General features: G+C 38.6%; 1 protein-coding gene across 1 annotated transcript; it reads right to left on the bottom strand.

The window, feature by feature from the left end:
• Window positions 1–907: 907 nt before the first annotated feature.
• LOC135645599 (bifunctional phosphatase IMPL2, chloroplastic-like) lies at window positions 908–16,764 on the bottom strand. Its single transcript, XM_065164139.1, has 10 exons — window positions 16,346–16,764; window positions 16,164–16,242; window positions 15,975–16,069; window positions 15,827–15,875; window positions 6,273–6,279; window positions 2,685–2,809; window positions 2,491–2,557; window positions 2,257–2,346; window positions 1,436–1,547; window positions 908–1,186 (listed from the first exon to the last, which is right to left on the bottom strand). Exons 1-10 carry the CDS (start codon window positions 16,701–16,703, stop codon window positions 1,116–1,118), a joined length of 1,053 nt encoding a protein of 350 aa, XP_065020211.1. The 5' UTR covers window positions 16,704–16,764; the 3' UTR covers window positions 908–1,115.
• Between the last annotated feature and the right edge of the window lie 1,828 nt (window positions 16,765–18,592).

The following is an 18,592-nucleotide window of genomic DNA, read 5'->3' as shown; positions in this document are numbered from 1 at the left end:
CTATATTATTGAATTGGGTTTTTCTTCATGGGTAATACTTTTGAAGATGTTGAATATTCCAAGTTTAAGGGATGTCCGAGCCCCCTAGGGTCTCGGTCAGACTTCCTTGGTAACTTGATAGAGATCTTCTCAAGTTGGTGCCAACTTTTCTCAAGAGTAAGTGGGATCACTAACTTTGGCCCAAGTCCCAAGGCCTTATATGTCATTTTAGAGCATTTTTATCTCACATCTTAGGTCCTCCATTTCTATAAGATATGCATTTGACAAAAACCCCTTAAATCAATTTTGATTTTGTACTTATTGATCAAAAAATCCATAAGCAACTTAGGAGCTCGATTTCAGCCCAGTAAGTTCAAAATAAAGATATTTTATATAGTGTCAATTATATAAAGATAGGTTTAACGAGACTATTGCATTTAACATTACAACTTGCAGCCAGCTTTTGCAAAGCCTCACGCAGACATGATTTAGCCGTAGGCAGTACCGCAAGCAAACATATCAGTTGGGTTTACAGACGACGAACAAACACATTTACAAAACATTGCATTTGGATTTGCAAGTGCAAATCGAACTATTAGATCAACTACGACAGCTCAGAGAAAGAAGACGAATAAAGGTAGAAAGTGAGAAAAGTAAGAAGAATACGAAAAAGAAGAGTAAGAATAAAATGAAAAAGATTAAGAAGATGATAAAGTGGAGAAGAAATATGAAAAACAGAGAATGAGTAGAAGAAAAAGATGAGGAAGAAAAACAAGAGGAAAAAGAGGAACAATAGAAAGAAGAGGATGAAGAAGAAAAGGAATCTTAAATAGTAGTAAAAGAGAGGAAAGAAGAACGAAGAGAAGTACAAATGAAGTCATTTATAATGTTTCCATGGGTTAGTTGACCGTATGTTACTACGGCTCCCTCAAAAATTGCTTCCACTTTATTTGCATAAGCTGTAACACAGTCGGATGTAGCAAACAGAGTTAAAAGAATTTGTTACCATAAGCATAGCAAGTAACAAATGCGATCTCCATACTGATCCCGATTGCCCTTTATCCTAAATACCTTTCAAATGACTTAAGTATGTCCTAAGCCAATAAACAATTCTTCAGATTTAGCAGCCATGAGCCTTACTGCCAGTGTAGCTCTTCCAAAGCCTGTCTGTGGACCTTAGGGTCCCCTGCTGCTACAACGTTAAAACCTGAAATGAAGTTACAGCATCATTTGTTTATTAATTGGAAACAAAACAAGCTGAAAATGTCAGAGATGCATAAGAATATGAAAAGTTCTAGTTCCCTAAACACACTACTTGGATTTGAATTGCTTGGATGGAAGGTACCAAGACTAGTAATTGTATCAGAAAAGTTATGGGTTCACCACAAACAAGAATAAAATACACAATTGTGTCACAGGAACGAGATGAAACAGCACAACAGCAAAAGAGCCATACTTGTTGGACGTGACTCGGGGGAGACCTTCCAGTAAAGCATATGTCCTTTCCAATCAGTTATTGATCCCCCAGCACCTTCTATTACAGGTACCAACGAGAGAAAGTCATAGGGCTGTCAAGCAGTAAGATTTTACATGAGCAACAGGCAGTTGAAAGATATATTCTTGAAAATGACATTAGATATATATGTTTTCATTTACTTTCTAATGCTAAAGTGACTGGAAGTTATGAACCCCAATACCACAATGTTATAGGATGAAAACACTCCATTTGTTTCAGGAGTTCAAGTTGGAATACAGAATCCATCCTGTCATCCAGATAGGGGTAACGAGATTCTGCTTCACTATGTCATGATTACTAGTCCACATTGATCACATCAGGATTGACAGAGACCTCAAGTCCAAAAGAGGACCAAGCTTGTAGTACCCCAATCGGTACTACATTAAAAGTGGATGATGGGTTGAGTTGGTTTCTAAGACTAGATAGATCTGGTAATACTGAGCTTAACCATTTCAAACCATGTGGTAAAGTTCCACCAATGTTCTAAGCCAGTTAAGTCTATTGTTTTAGATTGTGACATAACTTCGATTAAGCATGACTTGGGACACCAAGACGGTATTACCATAATGGCTTATGACTGATGAGTATATGACAAGTCGAATCTTGAATACCCAAGAAAAAAATGGGCCTAGCAGTATAAATGGAAACAGTAAACCAAGGTTGTGCACTATTAAATATTGAAGCAAATAGACTACCCAGTGGAAAAAGCTGAACTGATATTAAGGTCATCCTAAGAGAGTTATTCGGACTAGATATCTCACCTTTAGCCCAGACTCAATTACAAGATCAACATATCCAGAAGCCAGAAGAGCATAAGCATAACAATCGCAACCATACAGTGGAACTTTGACCTAGAATTAAAATATATAAACAAAGAGGAAATGAGCAAGTATCAATAAGTGTGCGTCACATGGACTTTGACACATTTAATATTTTTCTTATCCACTGAAAAATCAAGCAAAAAATACAGTACATGACCAATTCGCATTGCTCACCTTATCTCTTACACGACAGAAAGCTTTTTCAGCATCGCCGCTAAAGAGATGTGGACTTGTTGTATACCTGAGAAAAGAAATAATATAATGACAAAATATTTTCATATCAAGGTAGAAAACCCATAAATTTCACACAACTGAATGTAAAATCACTGTGATTCAACTAATATTCTATCAAAGAAAAGAACCCATACAAGTAAGCTTGTGAAAGTTTGTTACAATCACGTGTTGAAACTTCCCGTCCATTCATTGTTGTTGTTCTCCCATCAATCCCAACCCATCTTTCTCTTAAGACAGGTTGATCAATGATGCCAATAATCTGAATGAAAAATAAAGATGAAAAGTAATTCAGTGTGTGGAAACAAAACAGAGACCTACAATAAGTACGTAATAACAACAAATATAAGTTATTCCATGTTCATTCGTCACAAACTTGATAATATAAATGTGAGAAAAGTCTGTATAGAAATTATATAGAAATGCATTGGCATACAACAGAGATATGTTGATTTGCTTACAAGTAAAATAGACATTGTATTAAAGCCACATTTATAAGGTGTTTCTCAAGCAGCCAACGAGAAATGGGACTTATTCGAGTAAATTGTTTAATAAATAAATGAAAATTTGCTGATATATCCCTGCATATATCCTATTCACCTCTTCAAAAATTGCAACTACCAATCAGGGCACTTCAAATTTTACAATTCTTTACATAGCTCCTTAAAGTTAAAGTCAGTTGTTGACTTACTAGACTCTGACACTTGTACCACGAAATGATTAGATACCTTCAAAGAATTTAAAAGATTAGAATGATGTGGAACAAAACCTTCAAGAATAATTTGCAGAAATTGGTTTCTGTATGCATACAGTTGAAGATAAAACTATCATTGTTCCCTCTCTTTAGTAATAATATATTCAACAAATATAACAATATAGGTAATTTATTTAACATAAGTCTTTATGCCCAAACCTAACTCAGCTACCTTCTTTTACCACTTTAAGTCTCCACCGAGATTTCACACATCTGCAAATGGGTTTTGGAAAGAATCCTGGCCACAACTGCTTCAATGTCGAATTACATCGACATTTCTAGGATGTTCTCAAGTATCCCATTCCTTATCTGCTTTCCACACCTCCAGGCATCTCCCCCAGTTGAGGAAAAACTCTTTTTGTCTTTATTCCTAAGAAAGACAACCCCTACGTGGTCAAGGACCTTAGACCTATCGCCCGGTCAAAGACTTTGGACCCATTGCTCTTTGTGATGTGGTTTATAAACTCCTATCTAAGGTTCTTGCCAACCGGATCAAAACTTCCTTCAAAATCTTATCAGTCTTGAGCAATCTGCTTTTGTCTAAGGTAGGACTATTCACAATTTGGATCAATTATTCAATAAGATTGAGAGATCGATAAAGATATTATTCATAGAATAAAAGCAAGATGGTTAAAATGATGAGGGGCAACAGTCTTGTGTGATTATCGAATATCTTTGAAATAAAAAAAAATTTATAAAACAATTATGAGACCAATAATGCTTTATGGGTCTGAGTGTTAGGTAGTTAAGAAAAAAAAATACAAAAAGTTTATGTTGTCGAGATAAGAATGTTGAAATGGATGCGTGGAGTTACTAATCAAATATAGGATAAAAAATATTTTTATCCGTGAACAACTAGGTATTGATTCGATATAAGATAAGATGAGAGAAAATCATTTAAGATAGTATGAGCATATGCTGAAGAGATCTCTACATACGATAATCAGAAGAGGTGAAATAATTAATGTTAATGATACGAAAAAAGATAGAGGAAGACCTAAAGAGACTTGAATAGAAACTATAAACAAAGATTTAAGCACTCTGAACTTAACTAAACATATGACTTTTTACAGATCTCAATAGCGACAAAGGATCCATGTAGCCGACCCCAAATAATTGAGACTTACGACTTTGTTGTTGTTGTTAAGGACTATTCATAATAACATCCTTATAGTCGACAAACTAGTTCATACACTTTCTAAAATCCAAAGGTTAATCTCCTCTTATCCTCCTGAAGCTAGATATAAGAAAGGAATTTGACCCCCTCTCCTAAGAAGCTATTCACAAAGCACTCCTTACTAACTTCCCCCTATTTACAAAGGGACCCCCTTTCCCCTTGTCTATTTATTTTCGCACAACAGATCCTCTTCTCTTTAATCACATCTTTTGGAGCTCAAAAGCTTATTACTCCTTTTAATCTCAAGAGGGTGCATTTGTCATATTTAGTGTTTGTTGGCAACCTACTTTTAGCTTTTTGTGCTAATTCACAATCTTGTGTCAACATCCTTAAGGCCCTCGATATCTTCCAAAATCTTATTAGTCTGAAAGTCACTTTGCACAAATATAACATTTACTTCTCTAAGCATGTGTCCCTTACCTCCAAATACTCTACTTGTAACTCTTTGGGTATTAGGGCAAGGCGTTGGCTTATGAAATACCTTGGCTCCTTCCTTTCTCTTGGTCACCTCCCACAAAACTATCAAAATATCTCTATGGATAAGACCCTCTCCCATGTCCAAGGATGGTATAAGGGTCTTATTTCTCAGGCTAGGTGGATGGTTTTTATTACCTCTGTATTTAACTCTATTTTGACTCATCTCCTCAATTACAACATTAAGATTCCATATTTAACCATATGACCCGCGTTACTAGGAATTTTTTTTCTGAAATACGAACTCCTCCGCTTCTCATATGATGATTATTAGTTGGGACACCATTTCTAAACACAAATACTACGAGGGTCTAGGTTTACGTGATCTTGTTACAATCAAGGAGTCAATTTATGCCAAGTGGATTCTGTCGATCCTTAATAAGTTTGATTCTCTCTAGGTTGGCATCCTTAAAGCTAAATATGGGGATCTTCACCCTTGGATTAACCCTTCTAATAATCTTTCTTGGTCTAGGTGCAATATCAACAATCTTACCAAGAGTATTAAAGGAGGATTTAGGAAGATGATTAGCAATGGTACTAATACCAACATATGGAATGATTTATGAATTGATAACATTCATCATAGTTTCTGACCTACCTTGATTAATGTGGGGGAAATCTCTAATTTTTGTGTTGTTTTCAAGTTTCTGATTACTAACTCTTAATATGTTTCTGTCCTCGAGCGTCTTTTTCATTCCTCCTTGTTTGAAATGATTCTTAAAATTCATATTCTTAGGTGCCCCGATGAGGACATATGGATTTAGAAGACCAATCATTTGGGCTCTCTCTCTACCAGCGGTGCCTATCAGTATATTAAATCAGACTATAAGGTTGAGGTTTGATAGGGCTGGAAAGCAACATAATAACTTTCTATTTCACTAAAGGTCAAACTTTTTCTTTTCAAATTATCCTGGAATCATCTTCCAACATTTAATTTATTTGCTTATCTTTACCATCACAAATTAGATAGTTGTTTTGTATGTAATCTCCACTGCTCCATGTTGACTCATCCATGCACAGATTCCTTGAATGCCCTTTCGCTATTACCTTTTGGAATCTGCTTCGATGTACAGTTGGTCTTCGTTTTAAATTCTTTATACAAATGCCCTACAAGTCAATCACGTGAGTGATGGCACGTGTGATACGCTGCACAATCTCTTTTGGTTATTATTATTATTGCATTTTCTCACTTTATATTATGTGATGAATATATATTGTGATGTGGATCATGATAATAAGACCAATTCGCCTTTAAACACAGATCCTAAATATTTCTAATAATAGGTTACTCAAGAGGGGCATCGAGATAACTAGACGGACAGGTGTACTATATACACGTTCATATGATGGAGACAATTAATCTCATAGCTACTTGTATGGGGATACTAGGGATATAGTACAGGCGCTCATTGGAGAACGAGTTAACTGAATGATCCGCTTACAGAATGCTGGTTGGTTAATAATACCACATCGTCAAACTAATTCCGTAGTCCCAATTGTGTATCCGATCCTTAGACTTAGACACCAAGGATGTCTTGTTTGAGTACTTCATTCTTTGATACCGGACTTATAAGTATGAAAATTTCGGATCTAGTACAAACGGTCATTGGGAATCAGTGATTTAAAAAGCACTAGGCGCTTTTTGGCGCCAAGGTCCAAAAATCGTCCGAACAAAGCGAGACGCTAAAATATAAAAATACATAATATAATTAATAAATATAATTATTTAAATAAAAATATGATATTAAACTAAGAAAATCTTGTAAAATTACAATATCACATTAACAAAAAGTCTCAAAATTCAAAACAATAACAATAATTTCAAATAAATAAAAATTAACAGTATTAAAATCAAAATAATATATTATTAATCTAATAAATAAAAATATTGTTACTAGTATACAGTTAGTAGCATACTGTTAATATACTGTTAACAATATACAAAGTGAGAAGAGTGTGAGTAAGAGGAAGATCGAGGCTGCTGACTGAGAGCAACGGGAGCGACGAGCGACGGTAGTGGCAGCGGTAGCAGCAAGCAGCGGCAGTAGGAGCGAGAGCGACGACAGTGGCAGCGGCAGCGGCAGCGGGAGCGAGAGCGGCGAGCGACGATAGTGGCAACGACAACGGTAGTAGTGAGCAGCGGGAGCGGGAGCAGCAATAGCGGTAGAAGCGAACAACGGCAGCGGCAGCGGTAGAAGCGAACAACGGCAGCGACAGCGGTAGCAGCAGGAGCGACGAGCGACGACAGTGGCAACGACAACGGTAGCAGCGAGTAGCGGCAACGAGAGCGGGAGCGGCGAGCACGGTTAAGGTTGGGAAGTCGTGAGAGGAAGGCTGATATCGATGCTTTAGTTGGTTCGATTGAACCAATTAAAGCACCGGAGACCGAACCAGACCTAAAATGCTGGTTTGGTCACCTAATTTAACTCGGGCGCTCGCCCGAAGTGCCCGACGATTGAGCTCAGGCGAGCGCCCAGGCGACGCCCGCGTTGCCTGGAAATGAAGCGAGGCGTTCGGGCCTCGCCTCGCCCGAGCACCTAAGCCAGCGCTCGAGCGCCTATTGAAATCATTGTTGGGAATGTTAGCCAACCTTACGAAGGCAATTGGGTGCCAAAAGAGGATCATCCACTCTCTGTATCATGAGAGAAATATCCCGATGTTTTCACTCAGGCAAATATCTGGCTAGGGTCAATCGGATCGTGATGAATTCGATAAGCATGAGATTCGGATTGAGAGAGGAGTTCTCCAAGAGAATCCAATTAAAGTGAGACTCGGATGGATTCCACATAGTCCTGACAGCACCATGCCCGGCATACGGATTCTGAGATATTAGATGGATGAGGGACTATAGATACACGGTAACTGAGGGCAAATAGGTCCAACGAATTAGATCCCCCCTGTATCGTCTGGGGACTATGACGTAGTGGCCTAGTACGTCCATAGTCGATGAGTTGAGTGAATCATTATGTGGATAATAATTCACCGAGTCAAAAAGATTTCTGAATCAAAAAGAGTTCTGATAGGTGCAACTAACAGCCAGCTCGGTATTAGGCCTAGAGGGTCATACACATATGGTGGACAATGTGACGAATACAGGATCGGGTATGGGATATCTGATAAGCCCCTGTTTTAATAGATCCTTAAGAGAAACCCAATATAACTTAGAATGGTTATTGGATGGGGATCCAATATCCATTAAGCCAGGGGTAATTGAATAGAGATTCAATACCTAATAAGAGGGATCCATTAGGGTTAATTAAAGGAGAGTCTCTATAAATAGGAGTTGGGACTAAAAGGGTCATAAGCTAGACCCCTATTGCCGCCAACCACCTCATCTTCTTCCCCCTTCTTCCTCCAGCCGACTACCCCCTCTCTAGTCCGAGAGGACAGCAAGAGGGACCGATCCCTCGTGTGCTACTACGTGGTGGTGCGCGATCGCGAGGAAAGAACATACTGCGCGAGTAGGTATGTCGTTGCTGCGTTCATCATGTAGATCATCGCTAGAGAGGAGTTTATGAGAGCTCCTTCATCTATGAACTAGGATCTGCAATCTTAAGGGATATACGAGTTCCCCTAGATGAGAACGTCTCAACCACTTTATGCAATTTTCAGTTTCACGAGTTTTATGCTCCCTATCTTCGCACGATGATTCAATAAGATTGTTTTGGGAAATCAGTTTTTATTTTACTTTCCGTCAAGCATTTGATGCACCCAAAGTTTTCCCAATAGTGGTATCAGAGCTAGGTTGCTCGTGCGATTATTGGTTTTCTAATTGTACGCTATGATGAATCGCGTAGAATCGGTTTTTTGCGTAAAGTAGTTGCGTTCGTTATCGATCCTAGATTTGTACAGCATATGTTTTGGGGGCTGAAAGGTTCTGTCGGCTAGTTGTTTATCGTCAAAACAATTGACAGAAAACTAGGAAAAAGGGCAACAATTATTGTAGCCCTATAGCATTGGCCGAGAGCAATACTTGCTGCTCTCGGCCTAGCCAAAGGCTACATGGCCGAGAGCAGCCAGCCTTGCGACCAAGGATTCCTGACCGCAAGGGCAACCCGAGCAGCCAAGGTTTCCTAGCCGCTTGGGGTACCCTGCAATGTGGATATGGCAAGGTTTCTCAAATTGAATTATGGATTAATTCAAGTTTAATTAATTAATTAATTTAATTAATTATTACCTAGTTAGTCATATATATATATACATATGATGTATGATGTGAACAGATGATTATGAGTCATTTGAGATCATGTGTATACGTGTATGTGATTATTATTGGGGTTTACGAGCCTCCCTCTCTCTCTCATTATATCCAACATGTATTTCTATCTCCCTCAGTGTTGTATCTTCCCTTGATAAAATTAAGGTTTCTCATTTATGCGATATGTACATAATTATATATATACATGTGATGTATGATGTGGACAGATGATTATGAGCCATTTGAGATGATGTGTATACGTGTATGTGATTATTATTGGGGCTTACGAGCCTCCCTCTCTCTCTCATTATATCCAACATGTATTTCTATCTCCCTCAGTGTTGTACCTCCCTTTGATAAGATTAAGGTTTCTCATTTATGCAATATGTACATTTTTAGGCCTGCGTACCTATAATTAAGTTGTAATTGCACGAAACGACGCAATGAGAGTGTGGAGGTACCAACGGGACCCAGGAGGACATGGAGATCATCGAGCTTGCAGATGCGTCAAGGTGCCGACAGGACCGACGAGGATAAGATAGATGATCACCGGGCATGGAAATGCGCTCGCTAAGACACACATAGAGATTTTGCACGTGATCATGCCTTTTAGCTCAGGCCTTATCAGACTAGGTTCTGGTCCATAATCATATAGTGTGGATGCCTATATATGATATATGTTTATTTTTGCACCTACTAAGTGTTTGTATATATATATATATATATATATATATATATATATATATATGATGTAAATATATATTAAATATATATGTGTGACGCAACATATTTAACTACAAGACCATATTAAATAAAAAAACTCCTCCAATAATAATATTAAGTCGATAAAAGTGAGGCAATTAAATTGATCCACGCGGCCTTTCACAATTATAGGCAAAAATCATTTTTCGATATGTGTTGAGTTAGTTGAATCCCTCGAGACTCACCTATATTGGAATTTGAGATCTTTCCTACGACATAGAGATGTCACCAGTGACCTGAGGGCATGGTATGCTTGGTCAAGTCCCTCGAGAGCATATCATCAAATCAAACTCATCTTGTAATGATGGTGCTGACTTAACCGAACATTATGATCGATTAAGTCGCTCGAGGTCATGATGGTTTGGAGGCCGAATAGGATGGGATTTTAGACTTAAGTGTGATTGGTCGATTAGCAAGAGTTGTCTATATTTTGGACTTAGTATGATTGGTCGAGTCCCTCAAGGTCATACTAAGATGCCAACTAGATCTCGATCCTTAAAAGAAATCCGTCGGAGATTTCCAATTCATATGCCGAAGGGTGTCGTGTGTTTTGAGAGAAAATAATAGGAGTAGATTAAGATAAAAGGTCATGTCTTAATTGTTCTTCGTAAAATCTAAAATCTGCATGTTATTTATTTTCTACTACATCTTTACTTTTTAAAAATATGTCGCTTGCAAATCCCTTACATGGCATACTAGATGTCAACCGTCTCATTGGTCCAAACTATACGGATTGGCCCTGCAACCTCAGAATTGTTTTCATGACGGAGAAATTTGCGTACGTCCTTGACACAGTTATACCCGTGTATGCGAAAGGGGAAAATAAGGATGAGAATGCTCGCTACATGAAGCATATAGATGATTCCACTCTTGCTCAATATTACATGTTGGGTTCTATGGCTCCCGAGTTATAGAGGCAGCATAAAAATATGGATGTCGGATCCATCCTCCTTTATCTCCGGAAATTGTTTGAGGAACAAAAAAGGACTCAACGATATGAGATATCCAAAAGTTTCTTCCATGCAAAGATGACTGAAGGGACATCGGTTTAGAATAATGCCCTTAAGATGATTGAGTGGATTGAGAAGCTCACGGGTCTAGGAATGGTCCTAGAGGATAACCCGTGTGTATATCTTATACTTCAGTCCCTTTTGGTCCCTTTTTACAATTCATAATGAATTTTAACTTGAACAAGCTTGAGATGACTCTCCTTGAGCTCCTCAATATGCTGAGGGAGGCTAAGAGCACCATCAAGAAAGATAAGCTAGTTATCTATGTTGGTGAGACCAGAAAGAAAAGGAAGGTAGAGAAGTCTCTTAAGAAGGGTAAGGGCAAAGGTTGTTAAAAAGGACCTGGCAAAGGATAAAGGATAGTGCTTCCACTACAATAAAGACGAGCACTAGAAGAGGAACTGTAAGAAGTACCTTCCAGAAAAGGCGAAACAAAAGCTTGGAGAAACTTTAGGTATATTCATGATTGATCTCTATTTATTAGAAAGTTATGATAATGCATGGGTCTTGGATACCGACAATGCATCTCATATCTACAATTTGTTGCAAGTTCTAGCAAGGGCTAAGAGATTAGCGAGAGGGGAGGTGGACCTCAGGAATGGGGAATGGTGTAAAGGTTGTTGTTGTTGTCGTTGGCAAGGTTACCCTACAATTGCCTGGTGGAGTCATTCTTGTATTAAATACATGTTATTTCGTTCTTTCGATCATCAAAAACATTATTTTTATTTCTTGATTGATAAATAGTTGATATAAATTAGTTTTTGAGAACAATGATTGTTTACTAATTTTAAATAATGAGATCATAAATAGAGGAATATTAAATAATGATTTATTTATGTTAAATGTTATTCCGCATGTCATGAATGTTGGTGTGTCTAAGAGGAAGCGAGATGAGGTGAATGATGCATACTTGTGACATTGTAGGCTAGATCATATCCACGAGGGAAGAATTCAAAGGTTGTTAAAGGATGGATACTTAGATCCATTTGATTATGAATCATATGCAACCTACGAGTCTTGCCTTTAAGGGAAATTGACCAACTTTCTATTTAGTAGAATTGGAGAGAGAGCCACTGAGTTGCTATGACTCATACTTACTGATGTATATGGTCTTATGTCAACTCAGGCCATAGGTAGTTATTTATATCTCATTACATTCATTGATGATTTCTCTAGGTATAAACATGTATACTTAATGAAGTACAAATCCAAAGCCTTCAAGAAATTTAGGGAATACAAGAATGAAGTAGAAAACCAGATTGGAAAGAGTATCAAGACTCTTCGATCAAATCTAGGAGGAGAATACTTGAGTACAAAGTTCACCCAGTTCCTCAAAGGCCATGTGATCAATATCCCAATGGACCCCTCCTTATATATCACAACTCAATGGTATATCGGAAAGAAGGAACCGTATGCTGTTGGACATGGAGCGATCCATGATGAGTTTTGCCGACCTACCCGTCTCTTTCTAGGGCTACACTCTAAAATCCGCAACTTACCTTCTGAACAAAGTTCCATCTAAAGCGATAGTGTCTACACCATATGAGATATGGAAAAGAAAGAAGCGCAATCTTAAGGTTGTTAAGATTTGGGGCTGCCCTTACCCACGTTAGAAGACACAACCCCAATAAGTTGAAATCAATGACAAAACGGTGCAAATTCGTGGGATACCCCAAGGAGACTTGTATGTATTACTTATATCACCCCAAGAATCAAAAGATCTTTGTTGCCAAGAAGGCAGTGTTCCTTGAGAAGGAACGCATTCTTAGTGGAAACAGTAGTAGAGTGACGTCAAAGGCAATGTGTTGACTATGATGAAACCTGCTCGCCCATAGTCATGCTGAAATCCATCCGAATTTTGTTGGTCATTGCAGCACACTATGATTATGAGATCTGGTAGATGGACATGAAACCTATGTTCCTCAATGGCAACATCGAGGAGGAGGCATATATAATACAACCTGAGGGATTCATGTGGAAAGTTCAAATAAGGTGTGCAGATTGCTCAAGTCCATCTATGGACTAAAGAAAGCTTCCCGAAATTGAAACATAAAATTTGATAAGGCAATTAGATCTTATAACTTCATTAAGAATGAAGATGAAACTTATGTGTACAGGAAGGTAAATAGGAGCACTATCACCTTCTTGGTGTTATATGTAAATGACATCCTAATCATTTGGAATAATAATGTAGGAATGCTCTCAACGATTAAGGCTTGGTTAACTCGACACTTCTCCATGAAAGACTTAGGGGAAGCATCCTACATTTTAGGGATTCGGATCTATATAGATAGATCCAAGAGGATGCTTGGCTTGTCCCAGTCCAGATGCATAGACACCATTATCAAAAAGGTTTGCCATGAAAAATTTCAAGAGATGACTCATAACAATAAGACATAGAATATCACATATCAGGAGTATGTCCCTAAAGACTCCTGCAGCAAGGGCAGACATGAATAGGATATCCTATACCTATGCGATAGGATCTATTATGCATGTTATGTACCAAGCATGATATAGCGCTGCTCTAAGTGTTACAAGCAGGTATCAGGCGGATCCAGGTTTGGAACACTGGAAGGCAGTAAAGTATATCCTTGAGTACTTGAGAAGAACTAAGGATCTTTTACTGAAATACGAAGGAGGTAATATCAATGTTGAGGGCTACACAGATAGAGTTTCCAATCCGATGTCGATAACAGCAAGTCAAACTCAAGGTATGTGTTTACCCTAAATGGATGAGCAATAAGCTAGAAGAGTTCTAAGCAAGACACTACTGCTGACTCGACCACTGAAGCAGAGTATATTACTACGATAGAAGCAGCAAATAAGGCAGTCTGGATGAATAAGTTCATCGCAAATCTAGGAGTTGTGCCGGGCAACGAGGAGTCGATTCCCTTATATTGCGACAATAATAGGGCGATTGCTCAAACGAAGAAACTCAAGTCTATCAAAAATCCAAGCATATTCTGAGGAGGTTCCACTTGATCAAAGAGATCGTAGCCCATGATAATATAACAGTAGAAAAAGTTTCATCCAAAGATAACATTGTAAATCCACTAACAAAACTGTTGTCTCAGATTGTTTTCGAGCGTCACCGGAACCTGATAGGGATCAAGGTGATTGGCTTTAGGTCAAGTGGGACATTAATAGTTACAAATGCCCTACAAGTCAATCACGTGAGTGACGGCACATGTGATACACTACACAATCTCTTTTGATTATTATTATTATTATATTTTCTCACTTTATATTATGTGATGAATATATATTATGATGTCTTTAGATCTGTGTAATAGGAATTGAATCATGATAATGAGACCAATTCACATTTAAACACATATCCTAAATATTCCTAGTCATAAGTTACTCGAGAAGGACATCAAGATAACTGGAAAGACCGGTATGCTATATACTCATCCATATGATAGAAGCAACTGGTCTCATAGCTGCTTATGTGGGGACACTAGGGATATAGTACAAGTGCTCATTGGAGAATGAGTTCACTAAATGATCCACTTACAGAATGCTGATTGGTTAATGATATCTCATCGTCAGACAGTAATTTCGTAGTCCCAGTTGTGTATCTATTCCTTAGACTTGAGACACCAAGGATGTATTGTTTAAGTACTATATTTTTTGATACTAGACTTGTAGGTATAGAAGTTCCGAATCTAGTACAGATGGTCACTAGGAATTATAGCCAACCTTACGAATGTAATTGGGTGCCAATAGAGGATCATTCACTCTCGATATCATGAGAGAAATATCCTGTGTGTTCTCACACCGGCAAATCCCTGGTAAGGGTCAATCGGATCGCTATGAATCCGATAAGCATGAGATTCAGATTGATAGAAAGAGTTCTCCAAGAGAATCTGATTAGAGTGAGACTCGAATGGATTCTTTAGGCCTGACAGCACCATACCCGGTTTACGGATTCTAGGATATTAGATAGATGAGGGACTATAGATACAAGGTAACTGAGGACAGACAGATCCAATGGATTAGATCCCCCTATATCATTTAGGGACTATGGCGTAGTGGTCTAGCACGTCCATAGTCGATAAGTTGAGTGAATCATTATAGGGATAATAATTCATTGAGTCAGAAGGAGCTCTGAGTCAAAAAGAGTTCTAACAAGTGCAACTCACAGCCAGATCAATATTGAGCCTAGAGGGTCACACATATGGTGAACAAAGCAACGAATAAAGGATCAGGTATGGGATATCCGATAAGCCCCTGTTTTAATAAATCCTTGGGAGAGACCTAATAGAGCTTAGAATGGTTATTGGATGGGCATCCAATATCCATTAAGCCAGGGGTAATTGAATAGAGATCCAATACCTAATAAGAGGGATCCATTAGGGTTAGTTAAAGGAGGCTCTTTATAAATATAAGTTGGGACTAAAAGGGTCATAGGCTAGAACCCTATTGTCGCCAACCTCCTCATCTCCTCCCCCCCCTTCTTCCTCTAGCCGACTGCCCCCTCTCTAGTGCGAGAGGACGACAAGATGGACTGATCCCTCCTTGTGCGCTGTTGCGTGGTGGTGTGCAATCGCGAGGAAAGAACGTGTTGCGCGAGGTGTGTCGTTATTGCATTCGTCGTATGGATCACTGCTAGAGAGGAGTTTGCGATAGCTCCGTCAAACTAGGATCTACAATCTTAGGAGACATACGAGTTCCCCTAGGTGAAAACATCTCAACCACTTTATGCAGTTTTCGGTTTCATAAGTTTTATGCTCCCTATCTTTGCACGACGATTCGATAAGATTATTTTAGGAAACCCCTTTTTTTTTTTGCTTTCCGCTACGCATGTGATACTCCCCAAGGTTTTCCAACACTTTGGCCCTTGGTTCATAAGTACTTAGCTCAGGGAAAGGGACAACTATAGCAATTACCCCTCCAACTGAGATCCTTTGTGCAAAACGGCAATAAGAGTACCAAACAAAGGTTTCCCTGCAAATCATACCAACACAGACGCATCAGCTCAAACACTCTCAAGTTCTCTCATATTTCTTGAATTGAAGATTTACTATTCAAGATCAAAGAAATCACCCGTAATGAAGCTTTTTGTGCCATCAATTGGGTCCAGAACCCAAACATAATCAGCAGACTTCTCCTTACACCTCCAGCCATTCTCCTCGCCATAACTACACCAAAACATTGCCCACATCAAGAAACTCCTTTTCCCCCTCAACCGAAGCTAAACAACACCCAAGAAAAGAGGCGACTAACTAATCTTACACAGCATGCAAAGGAAAACTCTCCGATATGATCGAAACCATGGACTCCTCCGCTTCCCTATCGGCAATCGTCACCGGGCCTACGAAGAACCATTCGTTTACAACGAACAACCAAAACAGGTGAGAAAGAAAATGAAAAGTAATACCAAATCAGTAATCTTAGGAGACGGTGGACGCACGTACTGAGATCCTCCTTGTCGATGATCTCGAAGTTCTGGCGGAAGTACTTGCGCAGCACCTCGCCTGCGGCGTCGGCGACCGTGTTGGCCACCTCCGCGAACCGCTCCATTTCCGCCATCACCGACATCCGCTTCGCCGGATCTGTTTTTGGGATGGAACAAGAAGCAGCGATCGGGCTTCTCTTCTGCACGGATGCAGGCCTCAGGAAGGAACCGGAATAAATGTGGAGGGAAGGGAAGGGGAGAGGGGAAGAGTTAAGGTTAAGGCAAGGAGAGCGGAGACGGATATGGGAAGAGGAGGAGAAGACGAGGGAGGGCTGGGGTCGGGCGGCGAGCGAGCGGTGGGTTTGAGAGGGCAGCATCGGTCGCAGTGGGGTTTAAAGAGAGGAAAGGGAGAGACCGAGAGTGAGAAGTGACGGCCACAACCAACAAATGGAGACAGACGTGGAGAGCAATGGCTTCCCGTGGAAACAGGCAATTAAAGCTATTTTTCGTTGGGAAGGGTTACACCTAATAATAATAATAATAATAATAATAATAATAATAATAGAATCTAGTAATATAAAATTCTTAGAAAATAACGAAATCAGTGGGAGTGAAAAATCTCGAAGGATTAATTTTGATATCGAGGAGATTCAGGTTAATTCTCCCATATCATCTCCTATTCGAAAGATTTTTGTTCTTCAAATCAATGAGTATTGATGAGGGTGAACAACAAATTAACATCGAAGAACTCTCACATAATGTTGATGTCGCTGTTGATAATCTTGTAGAACAATCACAATTGGCATATTTAAGAATATCTCAAAGGAAAAAAGAAAACATGTCATTTCTGATGATTATGTGGTATACCTACAAGAATCAGATTATGATATAGGAATAAAAAGAGACCCCTTGAAGACGAGGGAGGGCTGGGGTCGGGCGACGAGCGAGCGGTGGGTTTGAGAGGGCAGCATCGATCGCAGTGGGGTTTAAAGAGAAAAGAGGGAGAGACCGAGAGTGAGAAGTGACGACCACAACCAACAAATGGAGACGGACGTGGAGAGCAATGGCTGCCCGTGAATGGAAACAGGCAATTCAGACTATTTTTCGTCGAACTGGGGAGGGCTACACATAATAATAATAATAATAATAATAATAATAATAATAATAATAATAATAATAATAATAATAATAATAATAAATAATAATAATAATAATAATAATAATAATAAATAATAATAATAATAATAATAATAATAATAATAATAATAATAATAATAATAATAATAATAATAATAATAATAATAATAATAAAATAATAATAATATACCAACAGAATAAAAAACAAAACAAAAACTTAGCAACACTATGGATTCTATCATATGATTAATGATAAATATTAACAAAGATATTTTTTAGTTAGGGCACTTAGATATATTTACAAAAGCAAAGACATAATTTTGCTGATAATAGGCTAAAGATCGTTCCACCAGCTAACAAAGTGCCTGTTGAGGTCATTAAGACTTCAATGTCATGTCAAGTTGAATAAGCTTTATATACTGTTATGCCTTTTCCTAGTCCGAAAAAATTAAATCTAGCAAAGTTGAAGAAGTTTCTCCTGGTACTCTAGACAGTAAAAGCACGAGGTTAAATCAAGTTTCTAATCTAGCAAAGACGCTCGACACTTCCAGCGGCACCTCATCTGACAAGCAGGAGCAATTCATTACTTACCTCTACCTGAACCAACATAATGAACACAATTTTGAGCCACATGTTCACCTTCGCCGAGATGGACATATCTATCCAAATTGAAAACATCATTTACCCTCAAGTTGTTCTGCGATCATTAGATAGGAGGCAAAGATGAAGTGTAAACCAAAACAAAAAAAGAATTCAAGGAAACTACTAAAGGGTAACTCCATTATCATATATTTTTATTTTTTTACCAAAAGAATGATCTGTGTAAGAGAACCCAAGACATGCAAGGCCTGAGGCTTGAATGCCATTTCTATTTATTGTTGCAATAGCTTTCCCTTTTACACATTCCATAAGTCAATATAACAAGGCAAATTCAAACCACGCTGAGCTCGACGAGGCAAAAATGTGAGTCTGACAATGCAATGATCTTCAGTATTGGAGAATGTGAATAGGCACAGAGAAAATCAGAAATTCATTGCTTGTGCTTGTGTTTAGTGCCTAATGATATCTCTTGTTAAGTGCTTCCCTTACCAAGTACTGGTTTCATAAGGTTCTGCGCCTAATTTATTAG

This window comes from Musa acuminata, chromosome BXJ3-8 (genome assembly GCF_036884655.1).
Source record: "Musa acuminata AAA Group cultivar baxijiao chromosome BXJ3-8, Cavendish_Baxijiao_AAA, whole genome shotgun sequence".
Taxonomy (NCBI): Eukaryota; Viridiplantae; Streptophyta; class Magnoliopsida; order Zingiberales; family Musaceae; genus Musa; species Musa acuminata.
This window is presented reverse-complemented; position numbering and strand designations above follow the sequence as displayed.